The sequence below is a fragment of the Triturus cristatus genome, chromosome 3_1 (assembly GCF_964204655.1).
Source record: "Triturus cristatus chromosome 3_1, aTriCri1.1, whole genome shotgun sequence".
NCBI lineage: Eukaryota > Metazoa > Chordata > Amphibia > Caudata > Salamandridae > Triturus > Triturus cristatus.
Genome location: NC_140583.1, coordinates 637206868 through 637229836, shown reverse-complemented (window position 1 = coordinate 637229836; position 22969 = coordinate 637206868). Strand labels below are relative to the sequence as shown.

The 22969-nt window shown below is 41.0% G+C and overlaps 1 protein-coding gene across 6 annotated transcripts in view; it reads left to right on the top strand.

The window, feature by feature from the left end:
- Positions 1-22969, top strand: part of ZWILCH (zwilch kinetochore protein) — a 479149-nt gene that overhangs the window by 361012 nt on the left and 95168 nt on the right. For all 6 annotated transcript variants that reach the window (XM_085644606.1, XM_085644607.1, XM_085644608.1 and 3 more), the window contains 4 exons: positions 1661-1740; positions 3665-3820; positions 11902-11973; positions 12789-12882. In XM_085644606.1, the coding sequence (XP_085500732.1) occupies positions 1661-1740; positions 3665-3820; positions 11902-11973; positions 12789-12882 (402 nt within the window). The remainder of the gene's footprint in view (positions 1-1660; positions 1741-3664; positions 3821-11901; positions 11974-12788; positions 12883-22969) is intronic.

The following is a 22969-nucleotide window of genomic DNA, read 5'->3' as shown; positions in this document are numbered from 1 at the left end:
ACTCATTTCCCGGACTTGAAGAGGCAAATATTATTGTTAATGAATTTATAGAGCGTGACAATTACCCAATGAGTGTCTTAGTACTAGGGGTGTATAAGAATGGCCGACCATTCTCAAAGTATTGCTGTGATTAATTACTGAAAAGCAAGGTCTTTGAACCTTTTCTACATGGAAAATGGCCATGGAAAATTCTCACAAATAATTGTAAACAAGTATGGAATCGGTGTTCTGGCCTCCTCTTGCGCTTTGTCTGGGCACAGAGAATTGGGTACTATGATTATACCCCTGCCCCACCCTGTGGAGCAGAGTGGACCCGTGGCAAGGCTGATATTAAAGAGAAGATGCTGCAGCCTAGCAGCATATGGAAATTCCAAGGCATTGGTATTATGTGGGGTCTTTGTTTCTTTCAACTATACATCCGTGGTCTTATGAAAATTAACAGAGGAAAAAGACTTATTGGAGCAAAGGACCGATTTATCTTCAACATCTGACTCTACAAGGAAAATACCGCCCTGCAGACAGAAACTTGGAGTTGAAGCATTGAGAGCCCTGGGCCCTACGCTGTGGAACTCTCTGAATCGTATCCTGAGAGCAGACCCAAAACACTTCATTAAAAACAAATGTAAATCTGGAATCTTCAACACAGTGTTTGGCTGTGGACTGGGCATCTGATTGGGACACAGAATAACAAGTGAGTAATATCACGTTTGCTTGGACTCCTGCTTCCCCAGTAAACTATTTGAAAATATTCAAACTGCAATATGATCAGCACTCTGAGCCACCAGTCAGTACAGAGTGTCACGACTGATTGTGTTACCTGGGATCTACCTATTGGATTGTCAGCCCTGTGCTGTTTAAGTCACAACCGGTCATTTTCAAAATGAAATACATAGTGGTGGTACTCCAAAATGATATTTGTAAAAGATTGGGCAACAATTTTGCAGTCACCTAGACTTTACCAGAAACTAATTGCACAGTGATAAAAATGAAGCGGCCTCTGAATAGGTATTCAGATTTTTTTAAGCATCATTTATACAAACGGTGGGCTAGAGCGAAGACTAGAAGTCTGATTGCAACAGTTCTAACCTGTGAAAAAGGTGGGGTCGTGATCTAGTCAAAAGATATTATATTTGGGTTACTTTGTGTTTATGGGAAATCACCACCTCCACTTGGACAGAATCATAGGGTTTTTCTGGTATATTTCCAACATTTAAGAAATGTGGTCTTGCACATTGGGTATCAAATGAATGCGAACAGTTTATATAGCTGCCTACCAAACTGGATCTTCTGATGTGTTTCTGAGAATCAAGGCTGTGCTAAGCATTATATGACTGATGCATCTCTGAAAGCAGAAACTCAATGTTTTTGTGACTCTATACTTAACAATGTCATGCCTGCATTAAAGCCCATGCCCCCATCTTTACAGTGTCCTGAAACGTTTAATACCTCCAAATGAATTTCATAGTTCAGGAAACTCGTATACATTCTAAATTGTCGAGTCTTCTTTCAGGTATTGAAACTACCATTATCTATATATTTGACCTCAATTGTAAATTCAGAAATGTTGCCAAGTGTGTGCCGTGTAGACCTTGTTTACCATGAACAGTGCACTAGTGAGATTTGAAAGGCTTTATCATTTTCTCATTTATTTTTCTTGCAGGTCCCATGTCTGACAAATTGCCCTTTGCTAGCTTGGAGGACCTTAAGCGAATCCATAAAGGCCAGCACCACTCATCTGTGGTAAGTTATAGTCCTAGCGTGTTTCAGAAATACCGCCTAAGCCAGAGCAAAGGGCATCGATGGACTCAGTCTGCTGGTCAGGTTCTTAGCTGTATATGTTGCGTTTGGGCCACTATAGGCTTGCCTCATCAAGTTGCATTAGCAGACCCTGACAAGTATGCTGTGGCATGGAAGATGCACAACCCTAATAAAATTATAATATAATGCCTTTTTATCGTTGGGTATACAAACCATTTACACTGGTAATTTTGTTATCTTATTAAAACTTGTGCAGTTGTGTAGAGAGATCAAACTCTTTGCGTTAGACTGCCACCTTGTGATTTTGTAGTCCTTTTAGTATGCTTTTCTCAGCTTGGATGGACCTAAGTAATTCATCCTGGCACTAACCCCACATTTCCCCTGATTTTTTTTTTTTGTTTAAATATCTTTATTGGTATTTTCTGATTTTATCAAAGCTGGCATCACATTATTGTACAGCATTTGCATATGTCCGCCACAAGAAACACAAAACACATGCGATCAACAGCAGGATATGTGACAACAGTATGAAAGGGATATTAACACAGTGTACCTGCTGATACATTTACATTGCGTGGAGTACATGTGGCGATGTCCCAGTGTGCCATTGCTCGCATGCGTTGCTACATCATGGTCTATGAATCTTAAACAAGGTCATATACATCTTGGTCAGGACATATCCTATCTGGGTCAGTCTCGCAACACCAAGTATATATACAATCCAAACACACAAAAATAATTAGCTTGCCGTTCGGAACTGAACAAACCCCACATTTCCCCTGATGCTTCTAATGAGTCCAGCATTCACTGATTTGCTGCGACTTTCCCTTGTTGTGGGCTGCATATGCATCACTCAGTCTTAAGTGATCCAATATGCACCATAACATTTTCAAAGTGTTGCAATGTTTAACTTTGACTAATCACTGCGATATTTGATATCTTTTTGTAAATGCCCTCCTTTCAACCCTCTGTCCATCTGCCAATATTTCTTTACATCTGCTTTTCCAGAATATTTCTCTGCTGCATGCTGGTTAACGGGGATGCGGGGCACACGGTTTTTAATAATAAAATATAAGTAGTTTACAGCTTTCTTACCTCGAAATTTTCTACAGGTTTCATACAATATTTTGTTAACAGTAAAGATGTTCTATTGGACGCATTTGCATGAAATGGTATGTTGCAATGAACAATGCTATACAGGTGTCAAGTTTCAGAAAAGCTCTATGAGCCTCAAACCTCTGCCAAGCAAACCCAACCTGAAATATTTTAAAACATTTTACAAAATATTTTTTAACACCAGGCAAGATGTTCTTAAGCCATTCAAACCAAAATGATTTGTTGTAGGTAGAAGCGGTATGGCGTCAATAGTGATTAAACCTTCACATCCTCTCAATTGTTAAACTGTATCTACGTTGACAGTTTCAAACAAGCATTGGCATAGCCAATAGGTCTCGCCTTTGGGACCTTATAAGTGTTTAGCCATGCAACAGTTGCATAACTAAATACTTATAAGGTCCCAAAAGCGAGACCTATTGGCTGTGCAAAGCGGCTGCGAAAGTGAAAGTGATCGCGATCACGATCAAACATCAAAGCAGCTGTGCGGCCGCGAAAGTAATCGCGGTACAGCGCGCCCACGCACATGCACTGTAGCTCTAGGCTGGCCTGGTAGCACGTTTTGGAGCCCTCTCAATAAGTCTCGCCAGACCAGCGTATGCGCTGAGTCAGGCGAGACCTAAAAAGTAGTCTGTATTTACTGAAAAGCAATCCCTTCACAACTTTAGGGATCATTCTTGGGATTAATGATGATAATATTATAGACCTGCCTTTATTCATATCGTAGCCTCTGCTGTTAAACTAGAACATCATATAGATGTGACATTTTTAACCTGTCCTTTTTTCCTTCTAGACGATGACTAAAGGTTTTGCTCAGTATGATTTATTTGGATCCACCACAGTGGAAAACAGCGTCATCGAATCGCAGAGTAATGTACTTGTGGATTTCATGTGGAATACGGTAGACAAGATTTTGCAGAAGCCACCAAGTTCTTCAACTGCAGCACTGGTAGTAGAATAAAGAAACTATTTCATGTATTGTACTTCTTTTAGGCATAATTTATTTGGTCAAGTATATGTATACATACTAGACAAGTAAAATATTCAAGTCCAACAACCTTCTAAACAACATTTTTGGAAAACTACTTGAAATATGCACCCCAATTAAAACACGTAAGTGCAAGCCAAAGCCTAAAGACCTTGCTGACAAACAATCTATTCACAGACAGGAAAGAAAATGAAAATAAAGATGAACTCCCAAATACCTCTTGATATTGTAGTCCCTGTGCACAACATGCAGACTGCTCACCATATCAGCCAAAGCAAAGTATTACACAAACCCCATCAGTGTAGCCATCAACAGATCAGAATACTTTAAAAAAACAATCAAATATTATCGATTTCCCTGCTGGCCCCACCTTTTTGACACACCACAGAAAAGTGATGCCATCATCCTCTGTAGTGGAACAAATACTGCAGGTCCAGAAGCACATTGACCTCACCATGTCTGCTTTATCTTTTTCATCCACCCCTTCAAATAGAATACCACAATAGTCATCCTTCAAAGCCCAATTTCTTGCAGATCTCCCTGACATACTAAACTTCCTCAGAGCCACATGTTATGAAGATGTCTTACCCTTGTCCTTCATGAAAGCTGTCTCCATGGATTCTCTCTGCCTCCCTCACTCAAGACATCATCGCAGAAGCTCTCGAGACAGGCCAGATCCTCCCACTCCTAAAGAAATCTACACTGGACCCTGATGACTTTGCCAACTACCAGCCCATCACTCACCTACCAATCATCTGCAAGATCATTGAAAAATCAATCTATCTTAAACTGCAAGATCACATCAGTGCTGTCTCCTGCACGACTATCAGTCTTACTTCATACCATGCAGTAGCATAGAAACTGCTACCTCACACATTGTAGATGATGCCCTCTTGACCACAGGTGAAAATATGCAACCTGGCATTGCTAAAATTCCCAGCTGCCTTCGACATAATTAGCCATCCCAACCTCATATACACCCTTCATTTTCAATGGGGATAAACCGGCAGTGTGCCTCACCAGCTTTCTTTCTATCGTTCCAACAGATCCCTGGTTGTTCACATGAGGACAACCAGGTCCCAAAATAATCCTGTTACATGCGGAGTTTCCCAAGGTTTCATGCTATTCCCTATCATCTTCAGCCTGTTCATGGAGCCGCTTTGTGTGCTCGCATAGATTTCAGCATCAAGATACTCCAATATGCTGATGATACATGACTCTATTTGAAAGTCTACCCTCTTTCAGACATCCAACTCCTCAAACACCGCCTGCTCCATATTGCTAATTTTCTATTACTTGCCAAGAGCAACAAACAAGAAGATTGTATAAGTTTGGTAAATATCATGAACCTTGATGGCTTTGAATCCCAACTTTCAATTAGTAGCAAGTCGCTTGGATTCACCCTGGACAACACACCATATTGAGAAGGACGCTGTCAGCAAAGACGTGTGCTCCGGCTTAGCATGCCGTTTAGAGATTGAATCCTTTTCTGTCCGCTTACTCATTGACGTGGTGCCAGAACTTCTTTATGCACCTCTGTATTTCCTGGGACGAGATGGTTATCTTGAAATACGGGAGGGCGATTATCTTCTTAATTTACCATACAATTCATAATTAATTTACTTTTGCCAGCAATTGCGAAATGATGGCATCTTCTCTATTACTACATGTATTCAGATATTCAATAAAGGTTCTTTTCGGGCTCCTTAATGGGAATCTCCTTTTTGCTAAACAACATTGAATCTACCATGTGCTCTTCAAACTGATCACTGTCCTTCTGATGACCCTTCAAATATTCTGCGAGTTGAAACTCAGTCGACATTTTCACATTGCTTCTGGTGGGCCAACCTTTATTACAAACAAAAGAATTGAAGGACTTTTTGTCTGCTTGGAAACATAATAATTTGTTGTATTAGCTCAGCAATTGGATCATTATATTAACTGCTGCCCATTTCCTGATCAACTTTTATCTTTTTCTCTCTATTATTGCACCTATTTGCACTATGTGATCACGTTTCATGGAGCACCATTGTTCTTTATTGTTGATCTTGTTGGACAGTATATGAATTTGAATCTCTTGATACATTTGATATATAAAGGACTTTTGTACTGGACTCAGGTCTATATTAACATTTGTCTGTTGCGTCCTTGATTATTGTAGACCCTATTTGTATCCAGGTATATGGGTTGCTTCTGTGAGGTTATCAGATATTACTCCAGCATTTGTCTGTGATTCCTCTGAAGTATTTTTCCCATGCTTTCATGTAAGTTGGGGACCTCATCTGCAAAGTTGTTTTGCTTCTCCTAAGCCTGAGATTTACAAAAACACAGGGTTTGTGACCGCAAAACACATTTTCACAATGTATCAAAGCCCAGTTAAGGTCGAAAAAGTCTTTCCAAAAGTGCTTTTGTGATCCACTACGAATTGCAAATAGGAGGGAGCATGAAAGTGACATCCCCCTCTTATTTGGGAATCACAGTGGTTTGTGACCTTAGTTGTGGTAGTCAATTATTGATTAGTTACAAATGCCCATTTGAGGTGGTAACTGATATGCAAAGGGGAAGCTGCCTAGTTGGATAGATTTGTCTTTGGAACGCCTCCAAGGTGATATACATTTTTTTGCTTTAAAATAATACCTCTCCATTTAATGGACTCAGGCTGCTCAAAATTAAAAGAAGAGTCCAGCTTTTTTAATGAAAATACAGGCTTGAAAGTCTTTTGATTTTACAGGCCTCCAACCTTGAATTCACAAATTTGCAGACAATAACGAGTTTTGCAAATGGCAGCCTCTCTAATTAATATTCATTAGACAGTTTGTTTTGCTCCCTCTGCGAATGGACAATTTGTGATTCGACCTTTCAGTACTAAGTAACATCTGAAATTGCATTCTTATTCGCGAACCACTTGGTGTGCAAGTTGCACTTCAATGTCCTGTTAGTTTATTAGTCTTTTTCCTGGGAGTAATATGTGTAACCATGTGTACGTGTGCTGTGTAATTCCCTAAGTTAGTAGTGGACATTTTCTGTCTGGATCTCCCCGCGCCCTCTTTTTTTAAAAATTTGATAGTAAGTAATCCAGTTTCTAAATTGAAGTAGGTTTATTTCATTTAGAGCAAAGTCTTTTCCATTGTGTTAATGTGTTTCAAATAGGACTGTCAAGAACATGGGCTTTCTTAACATAGATTTAAGCGGGGTCATGTGAAAGGAAATCTTAAATATTTGCATTGCTCCATCCCATTGGTTTAGCAGTATTCATGCCATTTGATTTGTTTCTCTCATTCCTCTTTTACAGTTTTTGGGTTGTCAAAATCAGTTAATAATTGAGTATTCAAACGCATTCCTTTTTGGTTGTATTGAGCCATTCAGAAATAGTGCAATGGTTCAGTTCCCTTTTTTCAGTGTTTCGTATTCCCAAACCTGCCTCGCCTCCTGTGGATAGTATTTTGATACTTAGCCTTCTCTTTTCCCAATAATAGGTTACTTTATTAGGAAATCCACATATAACTTTACTCTCGATTACAATGACAATTGTTTGTACTAAACATAGCATGTCGGGCAAACAGTCATTATAATAAGGTTTTTTTTCAAAAATCATTAAATAGCCCCAGTGAATAAACTGGAATGCTACGGCGAGAAAATACAAAATCCTTGCTAATATAAATATTTCATTTTCTGACCTGCCAATTTGTAATCATATTCTCTTTCTAGAGGCTATGTTATTGCAGTGCTGCTTGAAATGTTGATCTACATATTTAAACAGTTTCTTAAACTGGAAATCTTGTAAAACTCCAACAATTCTTCTTTGATAGCTGCAACCGCCACCGAAAAGTTTCTTGTATAAAGGGGTTTCCTAACATTCAGGTATTGGACTTTAAAGTGGTATTCTGTGGACAGTGCAAAATCAAGAACATAAGGAAAATCCTTGGCGGTTGCCCTTCTGAGTGACGCACAGTTTTGTCCTTCACAAAATTGTTCAAGGGTTTATCAGTCTGTTGATGTGTTCTCAACTTCTTCCTGCTACACTACTCTGAGTTGTGCCATCCTCTAGAAATTGCACTTTTTACCATAGTTCCGTCTTCTTACTGGCTGTTTGCTACTTTTGTTTTCAAGTCATCAAATCTTTCTAGGGCAGCAATGAGATTTTTTGTTCAACCCTTTGTGGTTTGGGATAGCTTCTCTTCTTATATGCAAACAGCTCCATGCAATCACTTACAGAAACAGCAGACTACTGAGCAGACATGAGACATAATTGCAGTCAACAAATATGGGAGCTAAACCCAAAAATGATATTTCGACAAAACTCCAAATCGACTAGACATTGCACCTTCAGGAATGCTCCTTCACCCCATAAAAGATCTAGGATCCTATGAAAGTGGTTTGTTGTTTAGTACTGGCCAGCAAGCGAGCGATGAAGAAGAAATAAACTTCAAGAGCTCAGACACGTGTTTGTTCGCCCATGTGTGTCCCCTTCCATATTGCTTTGATGTACGGTGCTCCAGGTGACCACCAGACAATGAAATGGAGGAGCTCTTTACAGGTGAAAAGGACATTTGTGGCTTCAGAATGTTTTCTTAATAAAGGTGCAACGGTTAACAAGCTGGCCTGATTTGAAAATAAAAGGAAATCTGATTCGAGTTACTGGTGGGAAGATAAGACTATGTTACTGGAAAGGGTCACAAAAAGGTTAGATGGTGTTAATCTGATTTATGAAAAAACACTGGAGGTTTTGATACATTTAATTTGACTAGTAAAGCATATAGTGATGCAATGGTGCAGTGAGTTCCAGAGTCGTTTAGAATGTGGTGTTCAAATAGTTTTGAAGCGCCTCACCAAATATTAGTTTTTTCTAGTAGCCCTCATTGAATATTAACTCCAAGCTCTCATTAAAGTTGTAGATGACTAAGTTGATGGAGAAACTGCTGACCAATGCATGTCGTATCTGATAGCCCAGCTTCTGCTGTTCCGGACTGCTTAAGGAATGTATCCTTGACGTCCATCCCTAAATATCACAGCTCTGAATGATCCTCAGCAATCTGGCTCCGGAGGCTAAGAAGATAAAACATTATTACAATGGTAGTCATGTCTAATTCCAGACAAGTCTCACCCAAAGAAGAATCCACAGATACTAGAATGTGCACATGCTTTCTTTATGAGACCTTTTCTCTCAGGCTAACATCCCACCCTTCCTGTCATCTCCCCATATCCTCATTCTTTTGTCTAACCCCTTACCATTCCTACACCATCTAACTGCTCCCACCCAATCTAACCACCCTAGTACTTCTCATTCTAGTACAGACTTATCGAACACTCTTCCTAACCTCACTACATTCACATTTATCCAGCTTACGCAACTTGTATGCACTTGAATCTGCAATTTATTTACTCTTTTCCTTTATTTAACTCTGTCCTCCAGCTTGTTATCTCAGCAAATCTCACCTTGTTCTTCCATCTTTTCCTCATCAACTCTCCTTATCTACTGGTTTACATTCCTCTTACCTCATCAAACATATGCTGCTCCCCTCCACTCTGCTCCTTGAATCCTTCTCTGTTCTCTTCCCTTAATCCCCTATTAACATACCAATTTTTAGGTCTCGTCTGAGCCAGCGCATGCACTGCACTGGTGAGATATTTAGTGAGTGGGCTTTTAAAAGTCCGACCACAGCTTTGTGTGGCATACAGTGTGCGGTTACGTGCACAGACACGTGCAGAGGCGCCATCTGGCTGTCCTCTCGCTCGCGCAAGCACTCGCGCCTCGCTTCAATGCCCCTTCCCCTTCCCCACCACAGAGCGCGTCTCGCAGCTTGTTTTTCCTTCAGCACGAGGCGCGCGTCTTTCTCGTCACCCTGACCCCACCGCCCTTCGAGGCTTCCGCTTTCTTCCTCTCTCTCACCTTCATCTCCAACTCTGAAGGTTTTCTGTTATTATTTTCCAGTGTATGATTACGTCACTTCACACCACTGGTCAACGCAGGTATAGCGCGTCGAGCGTAATACCCACACCCTTGTGTCTGTTCAGCGTGAGTTGCCCTTGCTACCCAGTCGCTGCGTTCTTTGGCTTACCTCTACGTCCATTATAGTGCATAGTTAAATTCACAGCTCCCTCGCCTCACGTAACAAACAACCTTTCAGCTGTAGCCTCCTGTTCCATGGTACTTACTCTGATCTTCGGTCGCCCGTCAGAACAACAATCCCCAGCCATTAGCAGAGCTTCTGACACGTCCAATGCTGATTTTGACGCACTTTTTTTTTAAAATCCCAGGTTCGGGTATTTTCATATCGGGTCGGTAATTCTTCTGCAGCACCTTGATAACAGAAGACCGTTTGAGCCCAGTCCACCAGTCACCCAATCAGTAGTGCCAGTTTGTCAGTGCTTAGGGCTTTGAGGGGCAGGGTGCTGTCTTCATACATCAATTTGAGGAACTGTAGTACATAGGCGTGCTGTCTGTTTTATCCTGCTACCTTAATGTGATATGGGTTATCTTCCTAAATAGGCATTTTTTTTCTTGACTGGAGGTTTCATATTTTCCTTCGCATATCCGTTACTTCACAAGTAAGGTATTCCGTGATCCCGTTTGATCCTCCGAGTGTTTGCAGAGAATACACAGAAGTTCACTTGCACTGACAGTCTTGAAGTCTCCGTGAGAGAGGGGTGCTGTAATTCAGCAGTAAATTGGATTTTAGTGGTTCAGCATGAATTGCTTCGGGACTGAGGGAGGTGTTTTGGGGGTTAGGAACACGTCCCCAAAAGTACCTCTCTAGGATGCTTGGCACAGATACTCTGCTGGCCAGGAATGTTATACATTCCAAGAACTGTCTGTAGGGCTTATAGCAGGCTGGTTCTGATCCACAGGGAAGCTTCACGGATTTTTCTTTTTTGCAAAATAAAGAGTTGCTACAGATGAGGCATTATTGGCAGAGCTGTGAAGGCTTTGGGTGGGTGGCATACGAAGGAGAAGACTAAGTGGGGTGTCACATAGCATTTGCATAGCGCGAAGGGGTAACGTACTTGACGTACGGGTACCACATGTACCGAATGTTCTCACGGCATGCGGTCCTCGGCCGTACAGGCCTGCCCCTGCAGCCTGGGTACCTCGGACTAGCCCAGGGCAATCTGGTCCTGATGATGGTCCTGAAGGAATAGGACCGAAACGCCATCGACCTCTCCCTCAGCACAACTTACCGCGCATCCTTTTTCTTTGGTTCTTCCAAAATTAAGACATTTTGTACAGTCATTGTATAGAACTACCCGTGTTGAACCTTTGATCACTGTATATAGCTTTTTGCCACCTTGTCACTTTGCGCCGCCCGCTGTGTTCTGCACTAGTCACTTGCGCCGTCATTCTCCTTGCCACGAGCACAACGTGCACTTTGCCACCTTGATTGCCACTACTATTTATACTCACAGTGCTGTTGAAACTGTAATGGATAAACTGTGGTTTCTAAAATATATGATGCCATGAGCACCTTCATACAAACAATCTGGAGTCTCCCGTTCTTTCCTTTGCAATGACTTGTACATGCTTAAATACTTGCCTTTCTCATTGAATCCAGTTGAGACATTGTTGTTATTTTTTGCTTACTTACCCGGTTCTCAACCTGGTCTACGGGTTATACTCCTGTTGTTGTTTACTATGAAAAAGCAGTCCGCGCACACTATGCTAGAAAATATGTAAACTCTAAAGGGCTTTTTTTGCTTGTGACTCTACCACTTAATCAGCACTATTGTTTTTACAGTTTGAATACTCATTTTGACCCTGCACAGTCTTATCTTGATTGGTGCATGAGATCATCACAATAGACTTTTGATATTATGTGCCTGTTTTCTTTTCTTTTTATGGTTTAATGTTGGCACTGTAGGGTATGGTCCCGTGAGCTCTTGCCAGCAAATGTGCAGATGTCAAGGCCGGGTGTCTATAGATGCATGGTTCATTTTGTAATAGGTTCCCTTAGCTTAATGATGAATTCTGCCTAACTTTTAGTATTTGGCCTTGTGTTGATATTTGAAGTAACGTCGGTCTTATGTTGATGTTTTTTCATCTTAAGAATATTCAGGTGGAATCTGGGGATCAGAGAAGTCCTGTTTATCAAGTTTACAGAGAGCTTGATTTCCTGCTGGTAAGATTATACTTAGCATTTATTCCTCCTGTTGGTAGCTGAATATAATAGGCTTATGTACTGCACAGTATTTATCTTTTAGCATAGTTATAATTTACATGTATTTCGTCATCATCTGGTAAATGGCTGTGATGTGTGGGATGTTAATTCTGAGAGCACAACAAAACACTATAGGTAACAGTACCTCAGTTTACCTGGTCATTCTCTGTAGTGAAATCTACAGTGCGTGAATACGGCTTCTACATTATAATCATAAACCTGTTACTGATCATCCTAGATCAGGCCTCTTAACAGCCCAAATTCCAGTTTTAAACATCTTTAAAGCATGTTGTTTGCACTACATTTTGATCAGACAGTCCATAATCAGGACTTGAATAAGAACAATTGGTTATGCTGTTGATTGTTTGTTAATAGTATCGTAGAAAGAGTTTGTCTCTGTTAGTGAGGGTTGTTTGATACACCTTGGTTACTTCCCATTTCATTTGCCATCTACTCCCATGCATGACCAAAGCCTATATCTCCATAAAGCCCTTCAATCCGGCTACCTATCTTTTGTCCAAAATACTTAGTATGTCTTTCTAGCAGACCTTTGTAACCTTTGCACCAGAAGCCTTGACTTTACTTGTATATCCTTTCATGGTTCCCCTAATCACAGATTGGCTTGCACTGTGATTGATATCGGTATACCTGCACCTGAGCAGTACTTGCATGGGTTACGTTTTGGGGGGCCTGTACAGCGCCCAGGTGCAAGGCCTTTTCGTATTTACTTAGATTGGTAAGTAGGTCATAATAAGACAAATTCTTCATGTTTCCAGGCATTGGCAAAAGGCTTGAAGACTGGGGTGACTGGTTGGCCAGAGCCTCTGGAGACACGGTCGGCTGTGGATTTGGTACAGGAGCTTCTGAATGGTAAGCTTTGTCGTGATTCACATTTCATGCTCCGTGCATTTCAAAAACATGTAATGTGTACTAGTGGGAAATAATTGTTAAATTTGGTTTATGTTTATTTAAAATCGGCTTGGAGAACTCCTGTGAGATTGCATCTGTCCAGTGGACTTTAGTTAGTTGAACTTCTTTATCTAGATTTATCTGTTTTTGTTTTGCCCGAATGACTTTTCATTTAATCTTTGTATCCGTAAATTAGATTTTACTCAAACTTAAAAAAGAGCATTTCCACTTTTGTGACAGCAGAGTTCTTGGATTCCCATGCAAGCATGATACATCAAGCACTTTTTACAGATCCCCTGCACCCAGTGACCAGTTCATATAGATCCTCTCCACAGGCAGGCACTCTTCAAGTTAGCATGTGAAACATACGTGTGCTGACTTTTACTGGATTCAACCCAAAAAGTAGTCTAAGATGTTTGTATGTCAGAATATTGATACAGAAATATCCTCTGAACCAATTATGTTGAAAATATTTGCAAAGCTGTTGTTATGGGTGTAGAACATTAATATTGCAATACTTTTCTAGACACTATTTAGGCACAAATACTTATGTCAGACAATATTCCAATAACAGTGTTGTAGTACCACACTGTCTATGCTTTGTACTCTGATGAATCTTAGTGTGCCAAAGAGCTTAACACTCTGTCATACTCCGACTTATAGATGCTAATGCTTGACCCTGCTTCGAAGTACCACAGAAGCTGGCTTATTCTTGCAGTAGGCAGACTCAAATGAGTTGATGCAGTCTTAAACTCTACCTCTAGTAGAGATGCAGGAGATCTTGACATCAAGGAAACTGTTTACAGACAATATACATCCTCGTTCATCAAATCCTGGACTCCTTAGAGAGGCCTGTGGAAGGTTCAGTTCCCAAAGAAAATGACTCATTCTGCTCTTTTATGGGGACAATATCTAGTCTCTTTCCTTCAATGTGGCCCAAACGGATTTAATCGTCCCGAAGGTTTTGGAGCGCTTTAGATGAGCACCGTATTTACATTACATATTCAGGCACCTGGAGATTAAGTGATTTGCCCAGAATCACAGGATGTGGACGCGACCTCGAGGCTCGAACCCTGGTTTCCAGCACCAAAGTCGGCAGTTTAGCCGACGGACCACATCCTCTCCCCAGTGTAGTAGAGCATGCCTCTGGGACGATTCTTCAGATTTCTTTCTGTGGCTAGAATGTCTCCATTGCATTCTGATTTGTATGCTTTGCCCATGGGCCACCCTTTGTCATCCTGATGCCTTTAAGTCGCCGATAGCGCATACACTGGATCCTCTTTGCCTGCACCAAATCATGGCCCTTTCCATAATTCTTGCATATCGATGGTCATTCTTATCCCAATGAGCCATCAGCTGCCTCTGATTGATGCCTCTCTGCTTATTACTGTTGCTTTTCTACAAAGTGAACCATTATATATATTTTTAAGGGCTGTCCGTTTCTGCACTAATGACAACTGTGTTTGGCCTTGTACAGGCAACTCTGGATATCCATAACCCTTGCCCTAGCTACAGGTTCCAGATGCTCTTCTCAAATCTGTGTTGTTTATGAAGAATCCTCTGTGCCACTGATCTATCAAAATCCCGAAAGAGAGACTCAAGACCTTTGCCGTCCCTTATTCCGAAAGCCCGACTGGAACATTGATGTTAGTGTTGGATCTGAAGGTTGCATGTTAATATTTTGGAGTATTTTTCCTCAGTGTTGGAGTTATTACATAGCATGAGCCTTTACATTGCAGTGCTTTACATCAGGACTGTCTTTACATTGCTGTTGAGATAGTAAATATAATTTTATACATATCTGTGCGTTTGTGTATATATGTGCATGTGTTTATAATTATGTATATTTATGTATACATGTGTTCATTTGTGTGTATGTATGTGTATAAGTAAACTTGTATACATGTGTATAAATATACATAATTTTATAGTTCTGAACATTTTTGTTCAATGTAACAAATATTAAGCCAATATGTAGTTGTAAATATTTGTTAATGCTTTTTAAATACGTTATTTTATTATTGTAGTAATATTTATTAGTTTAGCATAATTATCTCACCCTGAACCCTAAAGCTCCTTACTACCTACCCATCACTGGAACCTAAAACCCTTTATTACCTCTATACCCTGCCACTGTCCTGAAGCCTAAAAACCCCTTACTATCCCTAAGTGCTACCCACCCCTGAACTTAAAAACTCTACTTCACACCTGTAAATTCTAAAAACTCCTTTTTACTGTATACTCCACCCATCCTGAACTCTAAAATTGCCTTTATATTCACCTTTCCTCATCATTATACGTATGTAAATATTTATGTATATATTTAACTGTTAACCCCTTCGACGCGCATGACGGAACGGTTCCGTCATGCACGTCGGTTGGGCTGTGCTTATGACGGAACTGTTCCGTCATGGCCCCGCCCGCGCTCAGAACCTTCAGCGTGGCGCGGAAATCCGCGCCGCGCTGAAGGGGTTAATACTCACATATGTAAACATGTTTAAATGTACACAAAATCCTGCTCCAGAAATGAGGAAGGCACGTACTCGAGGCTGCTAGGATACGGCAACTTTATTTTCTCGGGTCTCCCTCGACCTTGAAACACAAAATATTTTTAAACGTATGCATATATAGTATAACTGTGTGCCTATATATTGACTTACAAATACTTACCTGCAAAGAAAATTTCTGTAAAGTACTGAAAAAACTACCTGCGAGGTAAAAACCCCTATGTACCTACCTGCAATGTAAAGTCCCACAAAGTAAAGTGTGTAATGTAATGGTAGCATACTCGTATGTAAAATGCGTTTAAGATGGCTATCTCAATGCGATTTGCTTCTTTCATGTCTGAGTCACATTGTGATATAATTAACTCATCCTTCACTGAGGCCAGAATGCTTGCCCTATCATTCCATCCCTTGGGTGGCAAAAGGACTGCTTGGCTATTTCATGGATCCTTTGTGAGGCTGTATCTCCTCTTCTACAGTCCAGTGTATTTTGTGGAGTCCAGAGTAGAGGCAAATACCGGTCATCAATTACAGTGACTCTTTTTTAACGTTGGAAATCATAGAATCTTGTTTCAAGCATTTCTGTGACAGTACCTTCTTGGACGAAAGCATTTCTATTTATATGCCCCATCATCTAATTTGCAGCCTTTGGCAAGATGTGGACAAATAACCCACTTCCATTCTAGATTTCATGGGATGCCAGGCAGTTGCAAAACCACAGCAGTGCCCCCAAATACCACACATCAATTGCAATTTTTTAAACAAATGTTTATTGGTATTTTGTTCAATTCAACACTCCTTGTTACTGTGGTATTTAATAATGACAACAAGCATTTAAACAAAGCATATCCTTGAGACTGACAATGCATTTTGTCATCAGGGCACCCCAATGGATCCTTTTTTCCCTTTGTCCTGCCGTATGGACTAGTAGTAGAAGGCTCTTCAGAGCGAAGTCTAATCAATTAGGATATCTACAATATATTCTTGAAACAAGGAGCCTAAAATAAGCTCCACCACATTGAAGCATACATTCATTTTCGGCTATGGCAAGGATAGGCACGTAGAGGTCGGGACCACAAAGGACCAAATTAAACCATGGGTTTCTTAGAAAGACGTGGAATGGATGTGGAATGAGCCCAACAGTCGGAATGTGTTATCTATACCTCATTGGGGGAGTGGCAGCGTTTTGGGTCCAGGGGGAATCCCAGCTTTCTCATGATAAAGTGTAAGGAGCCTGAAACAGCTGTATATTATTTTTAGTGTTCTGTGAAGTCATGAAGAATTTTATCCCTGTATTGTCAGAAGACATTTTTTCAGGGCCGTTTTTCCCTCTTTAAGGAGGGACTGTCTCGCTACTTATGCCTATTTACCTTTGCTCTCCACTGTATCGTTGAAAGGGAGACTGGAAACTTCCATCTCATTGCCAGGGTTCTGTTGACCAGGTGCAACGAAAGATCAATAAACCTTGTCGTGACTTTCTTGTTTTTAGGTCTGGGAATAATTGTAGGAGGCAAAGTTGGGCAGGGGATACATCTGTTCATACAGTGGTTAAATTGATATTAGATAACACTGTACTCCAGTATGCATTATTTTTTGGGATTGCTTAGAACATGTGAATCATGACCCTGCATCAGTTGATAGATTGGGATGTTGGGTCCTCTGTCAGAAAGAAACCAGAGCTTTGCTTCCCCTGCCTCAAACAGAAGCCTCAAGGTAGAGTGCTAAGACGTTTTTGATGAGATTCATAATCTGTTCTAAACAAGGTATATAATAGCCAGGTCAGTGTCGCTTATAACAGCGTTACAACCTAATTCCCCTCGAAACCATGGAAGCTAGTCTAACAGATGGACCTTCCAACACATATTTTATATTGACAACAGGAACAGGGACATATCCAATCAGGCTCTACACAATCTAATCAATATACGTCAAAATAGTCCGAATTGACACTTGTATCCTGGATAAGGTCATTGGGTCAGGAAAACATTTCTAGATTCTTGCAGGAATGAGGCAACATAATAAAGGACCCCTCAGTTCTGAGTAATAACATTCTTCGATACTTAATGCTTATAAATGTATATATCCATAAAGAAGACCATCGACAAATGAAAGGGTGGCTGGAACTATTTGAATCTTCTTTCCAGCATCTCTTAGTAAAATACCCGTCAGCAGTCATAATAATGGCCCGAGATGTTAATGCTTGTCTCTTCCCCCGAACAGCTCGACCTGCAGCTGGAGGAAGTCTAGGAATCTTATAACTTTCCCCCAGCGCAGTTTCTTCCTGGTGTTATCAAAAAGGAGGCCAAAGTTCTGAGTCAATGGTTGGCGAATCATGGTCTGATTTATTCAAACAGACGATTTAAAAATCAGCAGCAGCTTTCCGGCAGAGTCAGTCCTTAGGTCCTATTGACTATATATTTACGTCCTTTTGACATTCAATCTTTTTCAGATTTTTGAGGTGGCACAGTTTGAGGGTAGTGACCATTGGGGCAATTACTGCAGTTCTTGACTTTTTCGAGCCAGGGTCCACTGACAGGGTATTGCCTCTAGGAATGTCATCTGCGTAGGCTCTCAACACGCCTGGACTCTATTTATCTCCAACAGTTAGCCATTCTCCAACTAGAGGTGAAGATTGATATCCCCCCACCATTAAGTTGATATCATCATTGTGTAGTCCAATAAAATTGTATGCCATATTTTGGGTTGTATCACAGTAAACCAGAGGGTGAAGGATATGCGCACAGACCCATGTGCCAATAAGGGGGGGGGGGGGGGGCTAGGGGTTGATTCTGCCTGCCAAGAGTTGAGGCGATTGGTGAGACGGAGAGTCAGGAGCTCTAGACGTCAGCCTGGCTCCCTAGCCTCCCAGGAGCTGGCTAAGCTTAAACTCCATTATAAATCTCTTGCAGAGGCGAAAAAGTGGGAGGAGAAGCAGGAAATTATCCTCTCCAAAGATCAGCAAAAGTTCTGGGCTAAACTTGGGGAGTTTAGTGCCCCAAACATGGGTACCCTTGTTTGTGTGGTCTCGGAAGATCAGTGAGCTACTTATTTGACAGACCTGTATAGGGGTCCTTCTGGTTCAGATAGATTCCAGAGATTTCCAAGGCTAAAACTCCCTGTAGCTTGGTTTTCAGTTAAGGAGATAAAAGCTGTCATCGAGAGAGTGAAGCTCTCCTGTGCTGCTGGCCCGATAATATCCTGGCAGTAATAATCAAGACGAAAAGTGTTTGGTGGGCCACGGTTTATTCCTCCCTGTTTAGTTGGATTGCCACATCCACTTTTACCCTTCTTCTAGGAAGGGATCTATTGTAAAAACCGTTTGTTTGTTAAAAAGGGAGTGGTACAGACCCCAAACATTATAGGCTTATTAGCCTCCTGGATATTTCACTAAAGATCTTCTCTAAGATTATTTTATCCAAACTAGAAGACTGGGTCCTTAAATCCCAGAGAATACCAATAGAACAGGGGGGTTTCCGGGAGGGTCACTCTACTATAGAACATTGTTTTGCATTATGGGCCATTATCCAGAAGTCATTGGAGGTAAGTCAAAGGCTGTGCTGTTGTTTTGTAGACTTCAGGACAGCTTTTTACTCTGTGGATAAGGATATTCTCTGGGGCAAACTTGTTGCCTGGGAGCTTCTGTTAAACCTCCTGGTGTGTACTCCAATCCTTGCATTCTTGTAATTGGGCTCAGGTGGAGCTAGACAAGTCAGGTCGGTTATCCCAAAGAATCTCCATCAAGAAAGGCCTTCGGCAAGGGTGCGTCTTAGCTCCCCTGCTTTTTAGTTTATTTTTAGCTGACCTTGCTGCCATTATCTCCCAATCCAAGTCCTTTTCCCCCAAAGTTGGGAAACATTATATTGACTGCTTTCTAAACGCAGACGATTTGGTATTACTGGACTGTACTCCAATTGGTCTGCAGAGGAAATTAGTTGCTTTAGCAACTTGCAGAACCAGCTTTGCTTCAACTTAGAAAAGACCACAATTTTGGTTCTTGGGGGAAAAAAGTAAAGAAGCTCAGTTGCTACTTAGATAGATGGGAGGTGGAGCAAGTTGACCAAAATAAATATCTGGGTCTGACTTTATTAAGCAGAAGGCCCTATTGCAAGCCAGTTGCTTACCAAGATTTAATAGTAGTTTTTGGGGGCTTTCTCATATTCCACTATTAAAGGCTTATGAAGGGCATATTCTCCCAATTGGTCTGTATGGGTGAAAGGTTTTTTACCTTGAAACGAAATATAAATGGGATAGATTAGAAGGGGCAGTACTTAGAAGGCTTTATCTCTCCCCCAAAGCCCTATGGTACAAGCCATAAGGAGAGAGTGTAAGTTGGCTTCCTGGAACCTGATGGCCTTTACTTTTGCCCTTAGATATTTCAACACACTTTCTGATGACGATAGTGTTCAAAGTTCCCAATTTGTACTGGGTAGAGATCCAAGGTAGTGAAAGAAGGTGGGCAAATTATGTAAGAACCAGATTAATTGCCCTTAGGAACCTCCACACAGATAGTGGTACAATTAATTCCTGGTATCCCTTCCCAGGCAAGCAGCTATTAAGAGTCTGTTGCCTTGGTGTGTGAATCCAACAACTTATTTTACCTGCTTAAGAAAGTCTATCAGCTTTTCACGTACTACTCTAGGCCAGGATACTGTCTTTCCCTATTTGTTACAGCTACCAGATACAGGGTTGCGAAAGGAAATATTAAGGCCATGGTGGGATGTAACCCAATTTACACATCCCGGCCAAATAGGGCCTGGGTTCAGGATAATAGTGCCCCCTGTCCCTGCCCCTTGAATTTAAAATGTTCCTTGCTGCATATTTTAATGTACTGTGTTTTTTAATCTGCAAATCGAATTCAGTTTTTAAGACCTTTGTCTTTTAAATATGGTACTCTCCAAGGGGGAAAGCTGTGGAATTGTTATCAGAAATGCGCTATTTAGATGTGGCAATTGGAATTGCTCAGTTTTTATGGTCGTTAAATAGAATTTCATGATGAAGTATAATGTGAGTGGATTGTCGGGTAGTAAGATAGGACTTTTTATTTATTTTAATTGTTAACTGTGTTTTAGAATGTTTTATGTACAATTGTCTAAATAAACGTATTTTCTACCTACCTGTCCGTTCCAGGGGTTTTCATACTTCTGCCACTTCAGTCATTAAATCCTTTCCTTACTACGTCACCAATGCACTAATAAGAATTTCAGTCATTTCTGGCGTTCATAAACCTGTGCCTTTTTTTTTCTGGCAAAGTTTCAGTTCTGTGTGATAATCATAAACCGGGGGGTGGAGGGAGAAGGCTTTTAACTTTACACTTCAACCTCTTCGCTTTAACTTGACTTTGACATAACCCTTCCATTCCTGAAGCCGAGTGGACTGTTGTTGGGCACTAGATCTGAAGGATGCTGGCAAATGTCTCATCAAGACTGCTTCACCAAGTTTGCCTTTCATTTGATTAGCTTTACAGGCACCCAGCCTTACTATCTGGGTCTGTCAACAGTTGGGCAAAAGTCCCTCTCATTTCCTTGCATAAACTCTGCTCGATTAGTACACTGACTGGAAAGGCAATCATTGTGCCTCAATGAATTTTGGTCTTAAGACATGGTTTTCCATACCTCGGGTGTCACCATCAGGCCTCTGTATGGCGGATTAACGGATTTGAGTCTGAAGATATTCCTCATTAACATATTCCCACCACCCACAGCTTGTCACAAAAGATGAGGCTTTGAATCACCAGTCAATGATGATTCCAGTTTTGAACAATTGTTAAGAGGCTATATATGGTGGGGTTTGGAACAGACTATGCTGACTAATCTCGTTTAGTGCTTCACATTTGAAGGTCTCTGTTCTGATCACTCTGTGCCACCAAAATATTAGGATCTTTGTTCTAAGTACGTATTTATTGCCTCCCTATCCTCTGTTTTTGGGATCAAGGTAATTGCAAAGTATTACATCCCCAAACAGGAAGAGATATGTTCTCCTTAGCTAGAAGTTGCATTGCATTGCAGTCCTGGTCTTTCTCCAGAGACATTTTGCTATCAGCAATTAGACTGGTTGGATGAAGAAATCCCAGGCAGATTCCTAGAGTGGGCTTTCTCACGCCTCTTATTACTCAGAGTCCCCTTGAAATTACTTTTCATTTACAGAGGTGGGGGAATTTGGTCTGTAAATCTCAAAAAGCAACTGCGAAATGCCCTGTATTTGCTAAATTGTGGTATGTGCTAATCTCCTTGGATTGTGCTATCCTGGTCATCTTGGATTATCTGCACCTTTATTCATTTTCCCCTCTGCCTCTTGGGCTCAATGTCCTACAAAATATGTGCACTAGCAGGAATTACACTATGATCCTTATTGCTCTCCATTATCCCAACAGGTTCTGGAACTTGGATATTCTAGTAAGTAGTTATGTTTCCTGATATTGTTCTACCACTTATGAGGACCCTCTTAGAGGCTGGTGAATAATGCTTCTTCAGAGCTTGGCAGTGTAGTGCATAAGAAGCTAGCCTACGATAATCTAGGACTTTTACAGAGAAATGGTGATATTTAAAGCTGCTAAGACATGTGCAACTGATAAGCAGTATAGAGACTTTGCCAACTCTTTCGTATAGAAGTATTTACATCTGAGGCACTGTCCTTTGAAAAATGTACTTGCACTTTCTTTACAGCGAGCTTGAACAGGTTTTCACAACAAGGCATTTTCGCCATTAGTAGTCCTTGAAGAGATCTGAATTTAATTGTAGAGTGTCCTTTAATATGTGACTTCATCTAGCACAAAGCTTGTTTCGGTTGTATTTTCTTCAGCCCATGCTCTCTAGACTGCTAAACAGTACATGCTGTCCCAAACACACAAAACGAACAATTGTATATCCTGACATTTTTCATTGATCTTTGCCTGATGCCGACTTTCTAAAAAAAAAAGAAATGTCCTCATTTGTGCAATAAACAGGTTAAGGAGATATCGGGGGTCGCATTTCTCTCTGTACCGACTTGAATCTGGTACTGGGGGTGGGGGTGGGGTTCCTTCGTTTTAGTAGACCCTTATCATCCTGTCCCCTTAATTGCAAGGAAGAGGCAGCTTTCTGGGGCCACCAGCGCAGCTACCTTGTTTGTGGGTTATTGCTATAATGCATATTCATTGGACATCATTCTTTTTCTCTACCATGCTAATTTTCAGTGTTTAATTCTTTCTCCCACATGTCACTGAATCTTGTCCTCCTACTTTGGGTCGCCCTACGATCCATTTTATTAACTCTCTGGTCCGATGTTCACCACTCCCCTTGTGTGGGCGGACTATTGAGTACCCACTTAATGCAACTCTCTCGTCTGGCCAGTAAGATCAATATAAAGAGTAGGTTTCTATATTTATTACTTAGTTTAGCTTTTTCTTCATTACAACTTAATACCCCAAACATTACTAAGTCCGTGCTTACCTCTATATGTTGGCCTATCTCCTCCGTGAGGATCTTACCCACATTGTGCCAGAAGCTCTAGAGCAGAGGGCACTGCCGAAACATGTGTATATCGTTCGCCCTTTCTTCTCTGCATTT